Source organism: Geotrypetes seraphini, chromosome 10 (genome assembly GCF_902459505.1).
Source record: "Geotrypetes seraphini chromosome 10, aGeoSer1.1, whole genome shotgun sequence".
Lineage (NCBI taxonomy): Eukaryota > Metazoa > Chordata > Amphibia > Gymnophiona > Dermophiidae > Geotrypetes > Geotrypetes seraphini.
This window is the reverse complement of record NC_047093.1, coordinates 112,053,620-112,075,408: the sequence shown is the minus strand read 5'-3', so window position 1 is coordinate 112,075,408 and position 21,789 is coordinate 112,053,620. Positions and strand designations below refer to the sequence as shown.

General features: G+C 43.2%; 1 protein-coding gene across 1 annotated transcript in view; it reads right to left on the bottom strand.

Moving 5' to 3' along the window:
- Positions 1–595: 595 nt before the first annotated feature.
- FAM78B (family with sequence similarity 78 member B) overlaps positions 596–21,789 on the bottom strand; it is a 201,980-nt gene continuing 180,786 nt past the window's right edge. The window contains exon 2 of the mRNA XM_033961614.1: positions 596–1,118. Within this exon, the coding sequence (XP_033817505.1) occupies positions 596–1,118 (523 nt within the window). The remainder of the gene's footprint in view (positions 1,119–21,789) is intronic.

The following is a 21,789-nucleotide window of genomic DNA, read 5'->3' as shown; positions in this document are numbered from 1 at the left end:
GTCGGTATTCACTCAATGCTGTAAGAGGAAACAAAAGTAGTAGTGTTTCACTTTAGCAACTCAGGGATAAGGTTTTATCTATATTTTGTTTCCTCTTACACCATTGAATGAATACTGCAAGGTTTTTTCGCTGAAACACAGACCATGTTGGATCCATACCACATCATATGTCAGTCATTCATGAAGTGGAGATTTTTTTATTTTGTTTTAATTGACTTGTCTTAATAAACGCCTTGTCAAGACCATTGCATTCCACAGTCTTTTTTTCCTTTTGAGTTTGGACTTCCATTTCTTGACTGTGGAATACCCAGGCCTTTCTTTTGTTTGTTCTTTCAGATTATATGCCAAATGAAGCATTTTACATTAAGACCCTAGAAATTCACATTACATTTTTTCATAATGAATTTAGAATGAAGTAATCAAGGATGATCTCTTGACCTTAAGGAAGGAATACTGTAGAATGTAGTGTCTGTAGAATGAATAGTCTTCTATATTACCATACTGTTACCACACAGACAAATCTTTTCTTTGCTGAAATTCAGTTTAAATGCTACAATGCACCAGCATGTTGATAGTCCTTAAGAGATTTTTTTTTCTATTTGGGTGGTATTACTACTAGTGGTTTCCCTCTTTTAGGTCGCCACATTAACACCTGGGCATCATTGGCATTAGGCTTCACTAGTGCATTTTGTGGGATGGGCTCCATCCTACTGAGAAGCCTTGGTTGTTCCTGTTGCAATCTTCCAACCAACCTAGCTCGCTGACCCAAGGCCTGTGAGGGGTCCACTTCAATGTCCACTCTCATTCTCCACTTAATGGTTTGCAAAATTATTTTTTCCTTTGATGTGGCATTCATTGCCACCAACCAGGTAGTAAAGCTCTGGTCTCTTTTAATTCTAGTCAGCAATGGCATGTTGTTTTCACTCACTGGAACTGCCCATGTCACACTAGGGTAAAAGTTGTCATTCATGCTGACCAAAAACCTGGAGATTTTGTTGGTAGGTCCTATTAATGTCACTGTCTCAGTAGTATTCCCATACCAGGGATAACTTACTCCATCAGAGTCACTGATAGCTTTTACTCGACCTTCTCTCAAGTCAGGGAGTTCCCAGCTTGACCTGATAAATGAAAGAGAAGAAGAGAAGTTATAAACTGGGTTTATTATTTGGATTTAGTTCACACCTATTTCAGTAGTAGTATAAGATGATTTACATTCAGGTACACTAATCCCTGGAAGGTTTACAATATAGTTTTGTGCTAGAAGCAATGGAGGGTAAGTGACTTGGCCAAGATCACAAGGAAAACAACAGAATTTGAGCTGATCTTTGCTGGTTGTCAGCCTAGTGCTCTAACCACTAGACCAGGGATCTCAAAGTCCCTCCTTGAGGGCCGCAATCCAGTCGGGTTTTCGGGATTTCCCCAATGAATATGCATTGAAATCAGTGCATGCACATAGATCTCATGCATATTCATTGGGGAAATCTTGAAAACCCGACTGGACTACAACCCTCAAGGAGGGACTTTGAGACCCCTGCACTAGACTATTCACTTTAGAGAACCACTTGATTATATCAGGATACTGTTATTTTAATCTATTTATTAGGATTTATCTGCTATATTTTAGTATATGTTGGACATAGTCAACAGACAATTATCCTAGGACAGGGATGTCAAAGTCCCTCCTCGAGGGCCGCAATTCAGTCGGGTTTTCAGGATTTCCCCAATGAATATGCATGAGATCTATTTGCATGCACTGCTTTCATTGTATGCTAATAGATCTCATGCATATTCATTAGGGAAATCCTGAAAACCTGACTGGATTGTGGCCCTCGAGGAGGGACTTTGACACCCCTGTCCTAGGACAAGCAGGCAGCATATTCTCACATGTGGGTAACATCCATGGAGCCCCGGTACGGACAATTTAAAAAGTTTTGAGAAACTTCGTGACTGCCCACACTGCGCAAGTGCCTTCCCGCCCGATGCCCACCCACGATACCTCAGTTCTTTGTTTTCCGCGGAGCAAAGAAGTACTTTATTGACTGGACTCCGTTCAGTCTGAATTGCCTTCCAGCTTTAGTGGTTTTTTTTCTTTTAATATCTTTTCTTTTGTTCTTCTATAGTAAATACTTTTCTTTTTTTTATATAATCATTTTTCCTTTTCGTTCAAACTCGGTCTTCAGCTTTGGGGGCTTTCCCTCAGTGAGTCTCTCATTTTTTTTTCAAAATTGAGTTTAATATCGCCAACAATTTTTCCATACATGTCGAAACCTTTGAGTTTTAAGAAGTGCTGTAAGTGTCAGCGGCCTGTTTCCATCACCGACCCTCATAGTTGGTGTTCCACCTTACAAAAGCGCTCTATCAAGACCCATCACATTCAACAGGAAAAGCTGTTTGGCTTGGCCTTGGTCACCGCCAAATCTTCCGAGCCGTTGACATCTAACTCCTGCATCGACATCGGAAGATCTTACAGCATTGGGGAAGCCAGCTAAGAAGCCATCCACTTCCTAGCAAGCGTAGCAGAACTCAACAGCATCGAGTCCCTTGATGTAGACCAAACAGCGACGCCATCGTTCTCCAGCTTTGCAGGTTGTCTCTCCTTCATGGTGTACATCCTCATTAAGGTCACCCACTCATGAGACAACCTACTGCACCGATGGTACCGGCTGATGAGCCATCAGTACCGGTGCATACTTTCAGGGAGAAACTCAAACAATGAGTTCTTCCAGAAAGAGCTGGGTAATATGTTAAAATTGCATTGCATGCCTGAATACTGAGTCGAATCTTGTGCTCGGTGTTCCACCTTACAAAAGCGCTCTATCAAGACCCATCACATTCAACAGGAAAAGCTGTTTGGCTTGGCCTTGGTCACCGCCAAATCTTCCGAGCCGTTGACATCTAACTCCTGCATCGACATCGGAAGATCTTACAGCATTGGGGAAGCCAGCTAAGAAGCCATCCACTTCCTAGCAAGCGTAGCAGAACTCAACAGCATCGAGTCCCTTGATGTAGACCAAACAGCGACGCCATCGTTCTCCAGCTTTGCAGGTTGTCTCTCCTTCATGGTGTACATCCTCATTAAGGTCACCCACTCATGAGACAACCTACTGCACCGATGGTACCGGCTGATGAGCCATCAGTACCGGTGCATACTTTCAGGGAGAAACTCAAACAATGAGTTCTTCCAGAAAGAGCTGGGTAATATGTTAAAATTGCATTGCATGCCTTGCTAATATCGACTCCCTCTGTACTGGCCCAGCCTAAGTAAAGCACTACAAGGCCTCAAGGTACCAATGTCAGCTATCCATCAGCACATTGAGTTACTTCTCATGGATCTTCGGCGAAGCAACATCACTCCCCATCTCGACGGTATTCTACCTCCAGGCATTGATCTTCGCATTGATGTTCTAGCTCATCTCGTTGATCCACTACTTTGAAGCATCGGTGCTTTTCTTCAACATGGCGTTTGACGCCAAGGTATCATCACTCCTCATAACGATGATCTCGTGCTTCAAAGTGAAAAAGGAATACTCATTGATTCTTGTCATTGTCTTCATCCGATCGATATCGAAGACATTGCAAACCTTCCCATAGACATTATTCACTTCGACGCACAGTTTCTCCGACTCTTCTCTGTGATTCAGATTTGCGATCTGACTCAGTGGGAACTTACTTTATCTGCAACTGCATCTGCACCTTCAGAACAGTCACCCAGAAAAAAATCTCCTCCAGAAAGACTTTCTTTTACTAGGTATATTAGGCAGTTGGACAAAGCCCTATCTATCAAATTGGGAACTGACACTGAGTGCTGAGTGCCTGGACAGCTTGGACTATGATGAGCCTCCCAAAGAGCTTCTCAAGTTAACATTACATGGAATTCTTAGAGATGCTTCTCAAAAATTGGGAAATGCCTTTAACTATCATGTTAGATCCAAGAAAACTGGATTCCATTTATAGAATCCTTTCTTGTCCAGGGTTTGATAAACCACTACTACAACATCAATCATTACTTATGGAATCAACCCTTAAAATCTTCCAGTACAAGAGTTTATGCCTCAGCACCACCAGGGTATGAAGGCCGTACTATGGAAAAATTTGGATGTCGCCTTTATCAAAATTCTATGCTGGCGAGCAGAATTCTTAATTACAATTTCTACATGTCCTGTTACCTAAAACATCTGGTGAGGAAATTGCCTGACTTTGAAAATTATATTCCTTCAGAAAAACTTACAGAATATTAGCAAACTATTCACTCTTTCACAGACTAGAAAATATTTAGGAAGATCAGCTTATGATTCTTTTGAGATGTCATCCAGAGCATCTGCTATGTCAGTGGCTATGAGACATCTAGCTTGGCTAAGAGTCTCTGATATAAGAACATAAGAACTGTTATACTGGGATAGCCCAAAGATCCATCAAACCCAGTATCCTGTTTCCAACCGTGGCTAACCCAGGTCCCAAATACCTGGCAGAAACTCAAATAGTAGCAACATTCCAGAGCTCAGATGATGCCAATCCATGTCCCAAGTACCTAACTAGATCCCAAGTAGTATTTGATTTTATTCTACTTATCCTAGGAATAAGCAGTGGATTTCCCCAAACCATCTCAATGGCCCCATGGACTTCTCTTTTAGAAAATTATTCAAACCTCTTTTAAACTATCTCCAAGATAGATTAGCCAATATTCCATGTTTAGGAGAACTTTTTGATGATTCCACTGAGGCGACCACGCAAAAATTAACACAACATGAAAAGAATTGGAATTCTTTAGTAAGAACAAAGACTAAGCCTCAAGCTTCACAGCAGTCTGCTAAGCCTTCCTATTCATATCAGAGGCAATATACTTCTAAACCTTCTGCTTCTAGGGAACCACCGCAAAAGAAGCAAAAACAGTGGCCTCAGAAAGCTCAAGTGGCAGCTCCTCAGATACCTGCTCAGTCCTTTTGACATGCTTTTGGATAGCATAGCTGCTATTCCCCTATCTCGGTCTCTTTCTCAACCAATCAGCAGTCATTTACAATTCTACCATCAATGTAGGACTCTGATAACAACCAACCTATGAGTTCTCAAAGTCATCAAGGAAGGTTACTCTCTTCATTTTGTCACTATACCTCCAAATCATCCTCCAAGAGACTCCTATTTCAACCTTCAGCAGATGTCCCCCCTTCTTCAGAAAATAGAGGCTCTGCTTCAACTAAATGCCATAAAGATAGTACCCCCTTCTCAGAAAAATCAGGGCTTCTACTCCAGGTATTTTCTCATCCCAAAGAAGATGGGAGTTCTACGTCCAATTCTCGACCTCCAAGACTTAAACAAATTCCTAATCAAAGAAAAGTTTTGAATATTCTCTGGGAACTTTATATCCACTATTAGATCAAAACAATTGGCTATGCTCTCTAGATCTATAAGAGGCTTGTACCCAGATAACAATTCATTCTGCTCACAGAAAATTTCTGCAGTTTTGGATAGCCCATCAAACATTTTCAGTACATAGTTCAACCCTTCGGCCTGCCCTCCTCTCAAAGAGTGTTCAAGTGCCTGGTAGTAGTGACAGCAGCTTTAAGAACTCAAGGGTTCCAAGTTTTTCCCTGTCTCGACAATTGGCTCATAAAAGACACCTCTCCTCAAGAGGTGCTGTCACGGTCAACCCTGTTTCTTCAGCAGTTGGGGTTCGAAGTCAACATTCTGAAATCTCAACCCGCTCGACACCATTCAACTCAGGGTGTTCCTACCTCAGCAAAGACAAGACAATATGATTCAACTTTGCAATCAAGTCTATTGTGTTCCATTCATCTCAGCCAGATGAATGATAATACTTTTGGGTCACATGGTGTCTACGGTCCACGTTATCCCCTTCGCAAGACTTCATCTCAGGACAGCTCAGTGGTCCCTGGTGTCTCAATGGTCTCAAGGTTTTGATCCGTTCTCACAGGAAATTGCAGTCACATCATCACTTCATCAATATCATCAGTGGTGGATGAATTCCTCAAATATTTCCAAAGGGCTGCTATTTCAAATGCCTTCACATCAGAAAATTCTGACCAAAGACTTGTCCAAGTATGCTTCAGACGCTCATCTGGACAGTCTTTGTACATAAGATTCCTGCAGTGTTCTCCCTAGTACTTTTTAGCCAGGCACTCCGCTCAGCTAATTTAGGTGAGCTCCCGATTGTCATTGCAGTTGCAAATCCTGCTGCTGCCGCTGCCGCCACTCAAACATTTTTTAAAACCCCTCTCATCAGCTTGGGGTTCCCTGGCCTGAAGTTCTGTGTTCGACTCCGGCCAAAGAAAGTAAAAAAAGACCCCCCTTTCACTGAAAAACCAGGCGATTTTTCAAACCCTTCCTGTAACACTAGCCTGGACTAGCAGCAGCACTGCTCTCTCCTTATTGTAATTTGCCTGACAGCTGCTGTAACTTTAGCGAGTCAATTCCCTTCTGCAGCCTCATGGATTTTGCTAGGCTGCTCCACCTTCGATGATGCAACTTCCTTCTTTCTCAGAGGTGGGATGGCCTAGCAGAGACCCTGAGGCAGCTGGAGGGAATTGATTCGCTAAAGCTACGGCAGCAGTCAGGCAAATTACAATAAGAGAGCGGTGCTGCTGCTAGTTCAGGCTAGTATTATGGAGAGGGTTTGAAAAATTGCTTGGGTTTTTTTTGGGGGGGGTCTTTTTTTTTTTTTACTTTCTTTGGCCGGAGTGGAACACAGAACTTCAGGCTGTGCCGAGTCAGGCCAGGGAATCCCCAAACCGGTGAGAGCCTGTTAATCAGGAGGGGGGAGTGGTGCCAATGGACCTGGGAGATAAGAGGGAAGGGTGCTGATAGGAGATGAGGAAAAGAGGAGAGGAGGGAGTGGTGCTGCTAGACCTGGGAAGTGAGTGGGTAAGGTACTGCTTCTAGTCAGAGGGGAGGGGAGGGAAATGGAAGGGAGAGGAGCCCTGCTAGTCAGAGAGGAGAGATGCTGCTGGCCCTGAGGGTGGAAAGGAGAGGTGCTGCAGCTAGTCGTGAGTGAAACGGAAATAGAGAGGAGGGGAGGGAGAGGTGCTGTTGGAGCTAAGTGGTGGAGGGAGGTGAGAGGGATTGGTTCTGCTGGATTGGGAACAGAGGAGAGTGCTGCCGGACTTAAAATGGAAGAGAGAAAGCTGCAGCAGGACTGAGGGAAGAGCAGTGGAGGAGGAGAGTGGATGGGGAAGGAGGAAGGGCAGTGGAGGAGGAGAGTGAGAGGGGATGGGGAAGGGGAGAAGAGAAATGCTACTGCTGCACCCAATTGGGGAGAGAGAGGGAAGGAGGGAGAAGGAATACCAGGAAGGGAGAGGAAAAAGAGATGCCAAGACCATGGGAGGGAGGGAAAGGCGATAATAGACCATGGAGGGAGAGATGTTAGGTGTGGTGGGGGGAGAAAGGAAACAGATGCCAGACCAGGGGAAAGGAAGGAAGGAGGGAGTGAGAGAAAGGAAGGAGATGCCAGATAATAGAGGAGGAGGGGGAGAGGAGAGAGATGCCAGGGCAAGGGGAAGGGAAACTAAGGAGACAAATGCCAGCCCATAGGGAAATGAAGGAGAGGAGGTGCCAGAGCAGAGAGGGAGAGAGAGGAAAGGAGAGTGATGCCAGGGCATGGGGAGAGGGAAGGGAAGGAAATAAAGATACCAGACCATGGGGTGGAATGGGAAGGAAGAAAGGAAGGAAAGGAGAAGAGAGACATGCCAGAGCATAGGGGAGGAAGTGGAGATAGAAAATTGGAGAGAGGATGAAGCTGAAATGAATCATGTACAAAGGAGAGAAAAGGCACAGGAATATACAGTTTATTGAAGTGACATAAAAAGAGGGAAGATGCTGTATGGAAGAGAGAGAGGGCAGACATTGGATGGAAAGGGCAGAGAGAGAGTGGACAGTGGATTGAAGGGGCAGAGAGAGGGTGGACAGTAGATGGAAGGGGTAGAGAGAGCAGAGGCTGGGCGGAAGGGGCAAAGATAGAGGGCAGATGTTGCATGGAAGGGAGAGAGGACAAACGCTGTATAGAAAGAAAAGAGTGAAGAAAAGATGATTAAAGCAGAAACTACAAAAGGTAGAAATAATTTTTTTTTGTTGCTTTACATAGAATCAAGTAGTATTGTAACTGTATTGATAAAATATAAATAGGAAATGTTAATAAGGCAATTTCTTTTGGACTAAACCCCTTTCCTCAGGTCAGAACAGGATACTATAATAGCAGTATACTGTACTGTCTTGAAGAAAGATTTGGCCTCTGAAAGCTAATTGAAAAATGGATTAGTCCAAAAAAATTGCATTTTCTTATTTCTCGCTATTTGTTTTATTTCTATTTGTTAATTTTTAAAGTGGTGATTGTTATGTATTAGTTTTTTCAAATTTACATCTACTGTCTTTATATTTAGCACAGTATTAGGGGACATGTGTCACTGTTTCTGTGGTGCTACATTAGTTTAATTTTGTCTACATATTTCTATTTTTAATTTGTGATTATTCCATTTTGGGCGAGGGTATATCTGTGTTCTGTGTGTATGAAAAGGATGGTTTTCTGTTAGCATCGACTGTACAGGATCAATTGACTGTGCAGGATCTGGCTTGTTTTTTTTTTGGGGGGGGGGGAGTTTAGTGAAATCAATTTGTATTAAACAGAAAAATGAAAAAACATATCAAAGAAGATACATGTCTTGCAACAATAATACACAACTCCCACCTCCCGCACTCCCAACTCCTCCCCATCCCACCCTCCACCCAAAGCCAGCAATCAAAAGTAAGGAGCAACAGGCAAAAGCTCAACCCTGTACCATTGTGGAGGCCCAGACAGCATAGTCTAAAATACCTTGCAAACAGAGCCCTGTACTCTGATTAGCCCTGAGAAAGAAAAGGCAAGGCCTCCCCCCCCCCCAGCACCCCCCACTCCCCCCAAAAAAACAAACAAACAGTATCAACAAAACACAACACCATGAACAAAAAACAAACAACTGAAAGTAAAGAGAATAAACCACAATAAGAACAGAGGAGATCCATAGCTGGGGAGAGGCAATCCAGAGTCCCTCCTTCACCGCTCAGAACAGCTCAAAGTCGCAGTGTATTAAGAATCGAGCTCCGAATTCTAGGAGACAGAGAATAGATATAGGGCCCCCAAACACGCAGAAAAAACTTGGACTGATGAAAGAAAGCACGCACCTGACCCCTCTCAAGTAACATCAAAGCATGCAGCCGATTGCGCCATGTCCAATATGCAGGAGGGTCAGCCGACACCCACTCGGTCAAAATAACCTTTTTAGCCACCAAGCCTGCCTTCCGCAGGAGTAAACTGCCGACACCAGGCGGCAAACGAAAAGCCTCAAATTTGTCTAAAAAAACCCCCACCAGGGTAAGCGGGATCGAACAGCCCAACAGAGCCTCCAAATATCGGGCCACCTACCTCCAGAAGGACTTAACTACCGGACAGCTCCAAAAGGCATGAAAGAAGGACTTAGGGGCAGCAGTACATTTCTCACATTGATTGGAATTTGTCAAACTAGAGCGGTACAATTGAACCCTTGTAAAGTATGCCCTATGGAGCACCTGAAACTGACATTCCCGAAGTTCAGCAGAGACAGAAATAGTTGGGATTCGCCGAATAAGGCCTCCCACATCCAAATCCGTCGGTAAGAGACCTAATTCCGGGGCCCAACAGGCACACAAATAGTCCCAAGACCAAGGCAGGACCAACAAGAACAAAGCCTTATGTAATGCCGAAACAGAAAGCCCCCCCATCTGCAAAGCTAGCAAAAAAATGAACGAAGCCAAGCGCCTAAACCCAGCTGTAAGCCCTCCGCCTGCAAGGAATGAACATAATGGTCCAATTGCAGATAGGCAAAGAAATCAGTGACCTGAACCCTGTTCCTAAGTTGAAATACTGGCCAAGAGGGGAGAGTCCCAGCCTCGGTCAGTACCTGCACCAAAATAGTCATTCCGAATTGGGCCCAACGTCTAAAAAAAGCCGAAGAGTTACCTGGCAAGAACTGAAGATTCACTTGCAAAGGCAATTGGTCAGACACCCCCGGCTGCCCCCCCAAGTTCAACACCAAAATCTTCCAGATATCATGTAAAGATCCCAACAATAAGCTAGAGCGCAAGGAAGAAGGAAGAGAAGACCGAGGTACATGTAACAGAGAAGATAAATGCCAAGGATGATAGTACGCCCATTCATAAGCAAAACAGGTGTAAACATCTTGTTCCAAAATCCAATCGCCAAGATAACGGAGTAGGCAAGCCTGATTATATTTCTGCAGATTGAGGACACCCATGCCCCCCCTCAACCAAAACCTATCAAAAAGTGAAACTGCATCTGCTTTTTTTTCCCATTCCAAAGGAACCTAGAGAGAAGTCTGTAAAACACCCGAAGATCTTTCTGCAATAGACAAATAGGTTTATTTAGTTTTACAACTCATGTGTTGCTATTCTAGTGCTCACTGCAGTGTTTAAGATGCTGCCTTTTCCTAGGTGCACCCTTGTTGTGTGGCTCATGGATTATTACTAAAAATAACTTTTTTATATAGAGGAGGGGGTTGTTAAAAAATGATCAGCACTGGCTGTCATAAATACTAGGTACGCCACTGGATTTAATGACCCAATTCTAACCACCAAATTTCCCTGTCCTGCCCATCCGGCTACTTTTTCATGCCACCCGGCTGGAAAAAATTTCTGGGGAGAACACTGTTACTGGTCTACTCAGGAACAGAAGTTCCACCTAAACCTCTTGGAACTCAGAGTAGTTTGCAATGCTCTGCTCTGAAGACTTTTCAGCAGAATATATCCAATCAAGTTCTCCTAGTATGCACAGACAATCAAGTTGCGATGTATTATGTAAACAAGCAAGGAGGTATGGATTCTCTGACTCTTTATCAAGAGGTCAAGAAGATTTGGAACTGGGTATTTGCTCAAAACATATGTCTAAAAGCTATGTTCAAGAAGCGCAAAATACTCAGCAGATTTCTTCAGCCATACGAGTGGATGCTGAACTCCATGGTCTTGCGTTAGATATTCTCTCTTTGGGAGACTCATCTTCAGATAGACCTATTTGCGTCCCCCCCAAATTACAAACTGCCTCAATTCTGTTCTAGACAATACTCTCTTCATCGTCTAGAGGCAGATGCCTTTCTCCTGGATTGGACAGACAAATTCCTGTATGCGAGAAATGGGCAGCGACATGGCAAATAAGGTTCAACGTGGATAAGTGTAAGGTGATGCATGTCGGTAACAAAAATCTCACACACGAATACAAGATGTCTGGGGCGGTACTTGGAGAGACCCCCCAGGAAAGAGACTTGGGAGTACTAGTCGACAAATCAATGAAGCTGTCTGCGCAATGCATGGGGTCGGTGAAAAGGGCAAACAGAATGCTAGGAATGATTAAGAAGGGGATCACAAACAGATCAGAGAAGGTTATCATGTCGCTGTACCGGGCCATGGTACTCCCTCACCTGGAATACTGCATCCAGCACTGGTCGCCGTACATGTAGAAAGACACAGTACTACTCGAAAGGGTCCAGAGAAGAGCGACTAAAATGGTTAAGGGGCTGGAGGAGTTGCCGTACAATGAGAGATTAGAGAAACTGGGCCTCTTCTCCCTTGAAAAGATGAGACTGAGAAGGGGACATGATTGAAACATTCAAGATACTGAAGGAAATAGACTTAGTAGATAAAGACAGGTTGTTCGCCCTCTCCTAGGTAGGGAGAACGAGAGGGCATTCTCTAAAGTTAAAAGGGGATAGGTACCGTACAAACGTAAGGAAGTTTTTCTTCACCCAGAGAGTGGTAGAGAACTGGAATGCTCTTCTGGAGTCTGTTATAGGGGAAAAACCCTCCAGGGATTCAAGACAAAGTTAGACAAGTTCCTGCTAAACCGGAACGTATGCAGGTGAGGCTAGACTCATTTAGAGCACTGGTCTTTGACCTAAGGGCTGCCACGTGAGTGAGCACAATGGACCACTGGTCTGACCCAGCAGCGGCAATTCTTATGCTCTCTGTCCCTTCCATATGGTATCTGCCCTCTTTCTAAGCCCTTTTCATCTCTTCCTCCCTCTCAGTGGTCTGGCATTAATCTTTGTCCCTTCCTGCTTTGGTCTGGCATCTGTCTCTTTCTCTTCCATCTCTTCCCCCCCCCTCCCTGTGGATTTTAACATCTCTTTTCTCATCCCCCCCAGATCTGGCATCTGTCTTCCTTCCTCCCCCCCCCCCCCCCCCGAATTTGGCTTCTCTGTCTCTCTCCCATCCCCTTTTCTCTCTCTAGATCTGACTTCTCAATTTATTTTCTGCCTCTCTCTAGATTAAATTCTTTCTTGCTAGCCTGTCCTCAATTTCCCTCTTTCATTGTGTCTACCTACAACTTGCCACCTCTTTCCCTCACCCCCTCCACTATCTCACTAACTCTATTCTCTTCCCCATCCATCATGTGTCCATTTTTCTTTATCCCTTCCTTCCATCCAGTATGTGCCCTCTTTCTCTTCCCCCTTCCATCCAGCATCTTCTCCACTTCCATCCAGCGTCTGCCCCCCTCTTTGTCTACTTCCATTTAGTGGCTGCTCCTTTCTTTCTCTCTCTTTCTTGTAGCAACTGTAAACATAAATGCAACCATCGCCTGCATCTCTCCTCAGCTGCTGGCTCTGCCTAGAAACAAGGAAGTTACGTCAAAGGGGTTGGACCAGCAACTATGGGAATATGCACAAAGGTCCAGCAATAGATGGAGTTAATGTTTATTGTTGCTGCTGGTTTGGGAAAGCAGCAGAATAAGAAGGGAGGTCCCATTGTGGTGGATGCACTCTGCCTTAGCTCTTGCACCCAGGGCGAACCACCCCTGCCCCACTTGGCATGCCACAGGAGTCAATTAAAATATCTAAATTTTCTAAATGAATGTGTGTTCTCAAATATCCATCTTCACCTAAGGTAAGGAGCTCACCCAAACACTGCATTTTATCCAGATTCAATTGCAGATAATCATCTTCCATCCATGTGGTAAGATAATGCACACAAGCTGCTCATTTAGAAACAGTAGTCCAAAAAGAATCAATTATGGACAAGGCTCACTGAAATCATCACCCAAAGCAATCTCATATCACTTTAGTGGTTATTTATTTATTCCACTTAATTACTCACAATGGACCAAAGCAGATAAGTGGCTTTTGAAATACATTTAAAAAAAATCAAAATATATAGTGGACTAATTAAGTTGAATAAATAAATAATAACTGGGGGATTGATCCAATGACGATAGTGGCTCATATGGTGAAGCCTTGACAAGCCAGCTGAGGATCTACTAAAGGGACAAGAGATTGATTGAGGGAAGAAATTGTTATATATGCTGCATGCAACATGAAATCTCTCCTGGAAGAATAGCTGAATGTCCTCCCTGAAATCATCAGCATCTATTACTAAATCAAGTATTCTAGATCATGCACATACAAATTAAATGAGAGAGTAGATAAAGGTGAACTTCATAGCATTCCCAACACTGGTCTGGTGTCCATGTTAATGATTCATCCCCGTTGAAGCAAACTTTAGCTGTGCTGGACAGCAAACACCTTAAATCAAATTTGAACTTGTACCTATACCCATCTACTCAACTTAGATAGCAAAATATAATAATTCATTACTTAAATGCAATGGCCAGGTTCAATTAAAGAAATTGTTGCAGTAGAGCTACTACTAATATCTCTGTATGGAAAGGCTTTCTAAAGCCCAACTGACAATCATGTAAAATTGTATGCTGAAAGGTTCTGAAAGTTGAGCCAAGACCAGTAACTTTATAGTTGTCCTAAAATTAGAACAGAATTATCCAACAAAATAGGTCATTTACCACCTCAGTCCAAAAATCAAACACTAAGATCTAGCAACCAAAACCTTCTGATGGTCCCCTCCCCATGGCATTTATTCTATGACACCACATGGAAAAAAATATTCTCAGTTACTGCACCAACAATATGGAATTCCTTTCCTTCTCATCTTCAAGAAGAGATCTCACTGGACAAATTTAAGAATAACTTAAAGACCTTCCTTTTAAAAAATGCATATGACAAGTAGATGCTAGATCGCATATACTGTAGAAGGAAGAGCATATCCCCTTCCCAATGCATTGACCTTTTACGTCCTTTCTTTCTTATTATAAATTGTATTTCCCCCCTTAATCCAATTTGTATCTTGTAAGTCAGTAAAGTCTTATTTGATGTCTTCCCCTGGATTTTAATAGTCTTAACATTGTACACTGCTTTAACAATTTATTTAAAGCGGTATGTCAAATTTTAAATAAAACTTTTAAACTTGAAACTTGATGTCATTGGTGACATTTCTCAAACGATATGCAAGACAAGGATTAGGAGTTAAGGTCCTTTTACAAATCAAAAAGTATGAATTTCTGGTTCGGTGACTTTTGAAAACTCAGCGAAGACAAATCACACAAGTTCAATGAGCTTTGTCTTTACTGGGAAGACATGGAGAGTCTGAAGACAGCAAAGACTTTCCAACATTCTGAATACCCACTTTTTTTTTAAAGAGAAACATAGAAATAAGACAGAGTTGTACCGTTTCCTCCTTTTCAGTTTAGAATTTTACTACACCTATCATTTGATTTTCATCCAGACAACTACCCAAAAGCTCCACCTTTGACTGAAAAATCTGTTGTTATTATGATGTAGGAAGCTTGGCAAAGGATCAAACTGACAGGTCTTTAACAATCTGAAAGAAAAAGGATGCATTACATTCCTAATTTGGAACAACTGTACAGCCTATAAAAAGCTATCCTTCCTAATTCTACCTCTGCACATAGTGACATAAACCCCGAATCAGAATAAATTTCCACAAAGAATGATCAAACCAGATTACTGGAATTGTTGATCGGTTAACCACCCTTAATCTTTGTAAATAAAAATAATGAAGATTGCATATAACAACTGCACTCTGATGAATAATTTGAGCAAGACCTATATCCCTAATTGCTAGGGGAAAAAAAAGAATCCTATCTCTGGAATTCTCATGCCCTAAAGCACTGTTGGACAGTAATATATTACCTTTATAAATAAAAACTAATTGTAACCATCATTTTCATGCAAATGTAATGAAATAACTAATCATTACTTTTCCCAGAATATAATGTCTTATTTTTTTATTTACTTGAAGATGGGCATAACATTTGCTATTTTCCAATCCTCTGGGATCTCTCCGGTTTTTAAGGATAGGTTGTATATCTGTCGAAGTGACTCCGCTATTTCGTTTTTTAGTTCCTTGAGTACCCTTGGGTGAATGCCGTCCAGACCTGGCGATTTGTCGCTCTTTAGTCTGTCTATCTGCCTGAGTACATCTTCTTGGCTTACCTCTAAATTGACCAGCTTATCATCTTGGTCTCCTATTGCGATCTCCTCGGGTTCCGGAATGTTGGTTGTATTCTCCATCGTGAAGACTGACGTGAAGAACTCATTTAAACTGTCAGCTATTTCTTTCTCTTCTTTTACTACTCCCTTTCTGTCTCCATCATCCAATGGTCCCACTTCTTCTCTTGCCGGTTGCTTCCCCTTGACGTATCTGAAGAACGACTTGAAGTTTGTTGCTTCCTCTGCCAGTCTCTCTTCGTATTCTCTTTTTGCTTTTCTAACCACTCGGTGACATTCCTTCTGGTGTTCTTTGTGCACTTCTGTTTGGTCTTTTTTCCATTTTCTGAACAATGCTTTCTTGTCGTTTATCACCTTCTTCACTGCATTTGTTATCCACACTGGGTTTTTTGTTCTATTTTTTTTGCACCCTTTCCTGAACTTGGGGATGCACCGGTTTTGCGCTTCGTGCACAGTTCCCTTGAGTAAGGTCCAGGCTTTTTCTACGGATTCCATTTTCCCTATGTTGCCTTTGAGTTTCTTTCCCACCAATTTCCTCATGGCATCATAATTTCCTTTTTTGAAGTTGAGTGCCGTCGTTGTGGTTCTTTTCTCCTTTGATGATCCAATTTCTAGCCTGCACTGGATCGTGTTGTGATCGCTGTTACCTAGCGGCGCTAATACTGCCACCTCCTTTGCTGGCCCCCCTAGTCCGTTGAAGATTAGGTCAAGAGTGGCATCACCCCGTGTTGGTTCCGTGACCAGTTGCTCCATGAAACAGTCCCTCGTGACCTCTAGGAATTTGTTCTCCCTTGCGCAGTTTGAGTGCTCAATACTCCAGTCTATCCCAGGATAGTTGAAGTCCCCCATCACCACCACATTTCCGCTTCCGCATACCTGCCTCAGTTCAGCTTCCAGGTCCTGGTCGATTTCTTCATGTTGTCCTGGTGGGCGGTAGTACAGTCCCAATTTAATGTCTGCCCCAGTTCCTCCCTGTAGCTTCACCCATAGTGATTCCAAGCCATCCGCCCGTACTGTTGTTTCCATCCTGGTTGAGGGTATGGAGTCTTTTATGTACAGCGCTATTCCTCCACCCTTTTTATGTGTCCTGTCTCTCCTGTATAGTTTGTACCCTGGTATGGCCACATCCCATTGATTGTCCTCAGTCCACCACGTTTCTGTGACTCCAATTATGTCTAGGTCCTTTTTGCTGGCAGTGATTTCTAGTTCTCCCATTTTGGCCCTCAAGCTCCTAGCATTTGTGTATAGGCAGTTTAAGACCCAGTTTTTTGCCCTATATTTTTGTTTTCCTCTTGTTTTGGTACCCCTGCAGTCCTCCTCATGGTTTGCCAGCCCCCGAGCTTCATCCTCCTCCTGCTGCTGTGTGTCTGTGACGTCCTCAGCCTGTTTCCCCTGCACCTCTTGTTCTCGTAATTCCCACTCAGTCCTTAACATTACTTAACAGTAACTTAACATTACTTTTATTAAAGTATAATATATTACTTTTCCAAAGTAGCTTGGGCAATACTGTCCTCAAGATACAAATTAGAAACCCCCACTAGCAGCAAATCAGAATAATTAGTACTAAAAGTTAAAGAGAACATAGCTTATTAAAAATGAAAACTGTTGATAGGAAGGGACATATATTTAATAGAAAAATCATCTTGGTCCTGTCATTAAACATTAGAGCACATTCAGTTCCTTCAAAGAAATCTTCAAATTTGTTTTTTTAATAATTGTGAAACACTCCTCCCTTCCCTTCTCTGGAACAGAACAGTTTGCATAGCCTGGTGGGGAAACTGCTTGCCACACAGCCTCCTCTGTTTCATCTAACAACTGTAACTAAATCATACACAAGTAACATTTTATTATTTAATAATCCACCATTAAAATAAACACCAAGGGCTCCTAGCGCTAGCGTTTTTAGTGCACGCAGGATTTTAGCACGCGATAAACCTGCGCTATGCTTCTAGAACTAATGCCAGCTCAATACTGGCGTTAAGGTCTAGCGCGTGTGGCAATTTAACGTGTGCTATTCCGTGCGTTAAGACCCTAATGCGCCTTTGTAAAAGGAGCCCCAAGTCTGTTATCTTACAAATATTAGTTGCGATAGTCTGATCCATGTTCTTAAGTGGCAGATATTTATAGCTGGAATTTGACAAGTATAGCCCAAAGAGGAAAAAACATTAAGGGCCAGATTCTGCTAATGGCGCCATTATCAGATGATGCCTCCAAAGTTGTTTGCATGCCAATCACGCAATTGGGCTGTTTGCAGAATCTTGGCTATGTGAAACATATGCTCTGAAAATGTAGGCCAGGGTTTTAAAAGCCTACACTTCACGTGTTTACATTTCATGAGAATTGCATCTAACGGTACCTAAGACCACTTCTGGTGTTAACTACACCCACAGTGGCCTTAGATGCTGTATGGCAGTGGTCCCCAACCCTTGTCCTGGAAGACCATAAGAACATAAGAATTGCCGCTGCTGGGTCAGACCAGTGGTCCATTGTGCCCAGCAGTCTGCTCACGCGGCAGCCCTTAGGTCAAAGACCAGTGCCCTAACTGAAATTAGCCTTACCTGCATACGTTCCGGTTCTGCAGGAACTTGTCTAACTTTGTCTTGAATCCCTGGAGGGTTTTTCCCTTATAACAGCCTCCGGAAGAGCGTTACAGTTTTCTACCACTCTCTGGGCGAAGAAGAACTTCCTTACATTTGTACGGAATCTATCCCCTTTTAGCTTCAGAGTGCCCTCTCATTCTTTCTACCTTGGAGAGGGTGAACCACCTGTCTTTATCTACTAAGTCTATTTCCTTCATTATCTTGAATGTTTTGATCATGTCCCCTCTGTCTTCTCTTTTCAAGGGAGAAGAGGCCATTTTCTCTAATCTCTTGCTTTACGGCAACTCCTCCAGCCCCTTAACCATTTTAGACGCTCTTCTCTGGACCCTTTTGAGTAGTACTATATCCTTCTTCATGTACGGTGACCAAGCTCTATCGCCAGGACAGGTCAGGACAGAAAGGAGGTGGAATAGCCCTATACATAAAAGAAAGCATACAATCAACAAAAATGGACACAGTAGAGACAACCAACAAGCTGGAATCGCTATGGGTTAAAATACCGGGAAGGAAAGGGCCTGAAATAAAGATGGGCCTATACTATCGTCCACCCGGGCAAACCGGAGATATCGATGAAGAAATGGAAGCCGAGATGAAGCGAGAATGCAAAAGCGGTAACACGGTTATTATGGGAGACTTCAATTACCCTGGGATAGACTGGAGTCTTGGAAGCTTAAAATGCGCTAGGGAGACAGAATTCCTGGAGGCTATACAAGATTGTTTCATTGAGCAGCTTGTTAGAGAACCAAAGAGAGGAAATGCCACTCTGGATCTAATCCTAAATGGGTTAAGGGGACCTGCAAAGGAAGTAGATGTAGTGGGACCGTTGGGAAACAGCAATCATGACATGATCAAGTTCAAGGTTGAGGTAGGAATGCTGAAAGGAAAGAGAACCATAGCGACAACTTTCAACTTCAGGAAAGGAAACTACGAAGCAATGAGGGAAATGGTAAGGAAGAAACTTAGGAACACTTCCAAAAAATGGCAAACGGTAGAACATGCCTGGTCTTTTCTCAAGAACACGGTGAGCGAGGCGCAAAATCTGTATATCCCCAGATTCAGAAAGGGGTGCAAAAAGAGTCTAACAAAAGACCCGGCATGGATAACTAAAATAGTGAAGGAAGCGATAGGCAATAAGAAAAACTCATTCAGGAAATGGAAAAAGGACAAAATTGAGGGGAACTGGAAAGAGCACAGGAAGTATCAAAAAGAATGTCACTGAGTGGTTCGAAAAGCCAAAAGAGAGTATGAAGAGAGGCTAGCCAGGGAAGCACGAAATTTCAAACTGTTCTTTAGATATGTTAAAGGGAAGTAACCGGCTAGGGAGGAGGTGGGACCGCTGGATGATGGAAACAGGAAGGGAGTGATGAAGGAGGAGAAAGAAGTGGCAGAAAGACTTAACATGTCCTTTTTGTCTGTATTTACAAATGAAGAAACATCCAACATACCGGAACCTGAGCAATTCTTCAATGGAAATCAAGCAGAAAAATTAACATCCAAGGAAGTGAGCCTTGAAGATGTACGCAGGCAGACAGCAAAACTAAAAACTGACAAATCCCCGGGTCCGGATAGAATCCATCCATGGGTTCTGAAGGAATTAAAGGAGGAAATAGCGGAACTACTGCAGCAAATTTGCAATCTATCCCTGAAAACAGGCATGATCCCAGAGGACTGGAAGATAGCCAACGTTACGCCCATCTTTAAAAAGGGATCAAGAGGTGACCTGGGAAACTACAGACCGGTGAGTCTGACCTTGGTTCCGGGGAAAATGGCGGAAGCACTGATAAAAGAAAACATCGATGAACATTTTGAAAGAAACGAACTTCTGATAACCAGCCAACATGGTTTCTGCAAGGGGAGATTGTGCCTAACAAACTTATTGCACTTCTTCGAAGGAATTAACAAACGGATGGACAAAGGAGACCCCATAGACATCATATATCTAGATTTCCAAAAAGTCTTTTGACAAGGTGCCCCATGAACGCCTACTCCGGAAACTGAAGAACCATGGGGTGGAAGGAGACGTACATAGATGGATCAGAAACTTTTTGGCAGATAGGAAACAGAGGATAGGAATGAAGGGCCACTACTTGGACTGGAGGAGGGTCACGAGTGGGGTCCCGCAGCGCTCTGTGTTTGAGCCGCTGCTATTTAATATATTTATAAATGATCTAGAAACAGGGACGAAGTGTGAGATAATAAAATTTGCGGACGACACCAAACTATTTAGTGGAGCTCAGACTACAGAGGACTGCGAAGAATTGCAAAGGGACTTGAACAAAGTAGGGGAATGGGCGACGAGATGGCAGATGAAGTTCAACGTTGAGAAATGTAAAGTATTACATGTGGGAAACAGAAACCCGAGGTACAACTATACGATGGGAGGGATGTTATTAAATGAGAGTACCCAAGAAAGGGACTTGGGGGTAATGGTGGACATGACAATGAAGCCGGCACAGTGCGCAGCGGCCGCTAAGAAGGCAAACAGAATGCTAGGCATAATCAAGAAGGGTATTACAACCAGAATGAAAGAAGTTATCCTGCCGTTGTATCGGGCAATGGTGCATCCGCATCTTGAGTATTGTGTCCAATATTGGTCGCCGTACCTTAAGAAGGACATGGCATTACTCAAGAGGGTTCAGAGGAGAGCGAAGCATCTGATAAAGGGGATGGAAAACCTTTCATACGCTGAGAGATTGGAGAAACTGGGTCTCTCTTCCCTGGAGAAGAGGAAACTTAAGAGGGGATATGATAGAGAGTTACAAGATCATGAAGGGCATAGAGAGAGTAATAATAATAATAATAATTTTATTTTTTATAAACCACCAAAGTAGTTTGAGGCGGTTTACAATAAAAAGAGCTGGGCAGTCAGCGAAGATATAACAATGAAGTCCTTGAATACAATGAATTTTTAGAAGAACAGTGATGTCTTAGAATACATGCATATTTGTGGGGGGGGAAGAGAAACAGAGTGAAAGTCACATTGTAGGGACGTCAAGTACAAGTAAGTGGAATACAGGGAAAAGTCTTTAGGAGTTCTTAGTTACAAATCGGTTAAACAGGTAGAGAGGGACAGATTCTTCAAACTTTCGAATCAAGAGAGCATTCAGAAAAGTTGAAAGGGGACAGATTCAAAACGAATGCTAGGAAGTTCTTCTTTACCCAACGTGTGGTGGACATCTGGAATACGCTTCCAGAGGCGTAATAGGGCAGAGTACGGTACTGGGGTTCAAGAAAGGATTGGATAATTTCCTGCTGGAAAAGGGGATAGAGGATTGCTGCACAGGTCCTGGACCTGTTGGACCGTCGCGTGAGCGGACTGCTGGGCACGATGGACCTCATGGATGCTTATGTTCTTATGTTCAATATTGTACACAGTATTCCAGGTGAGGGTGTACAATGGCCCGGTTCAGCGGTATGATAACCTTCTCCGATCTGTTCTTGATCCCCTTCTTAATCATTCCTAGCATTCTGTTTGCCCTTTTCGCCTCCGCGTTTTCGGGTTAGCCCTAATGAATATGCAGATCTGCATTCCTATCATCTTCATTACATGCAAATTAGAGAATGACACGGTGAAAAAATTGGTCCCCGTCACCGCCCCGTCCCCGTCTCACCATCCCCGTCACCGCCCCGTCCCCGTCTCACCAACCCCGTCACCGCCCCGTCCCCGTCTCACCATCCTCTTCACCGCCCCGTCACCGCCACTGCCACCCCATTCACCGCCCCGTCACCGCCACTGCAATCCCATTCACTTTTCTTTATTTACGTATAAAGGAAACATTCTTTAAAACTTTAAAACTTAGTTAAATATTAGTTAATAACTATACAAAAACAAAACACGCAGA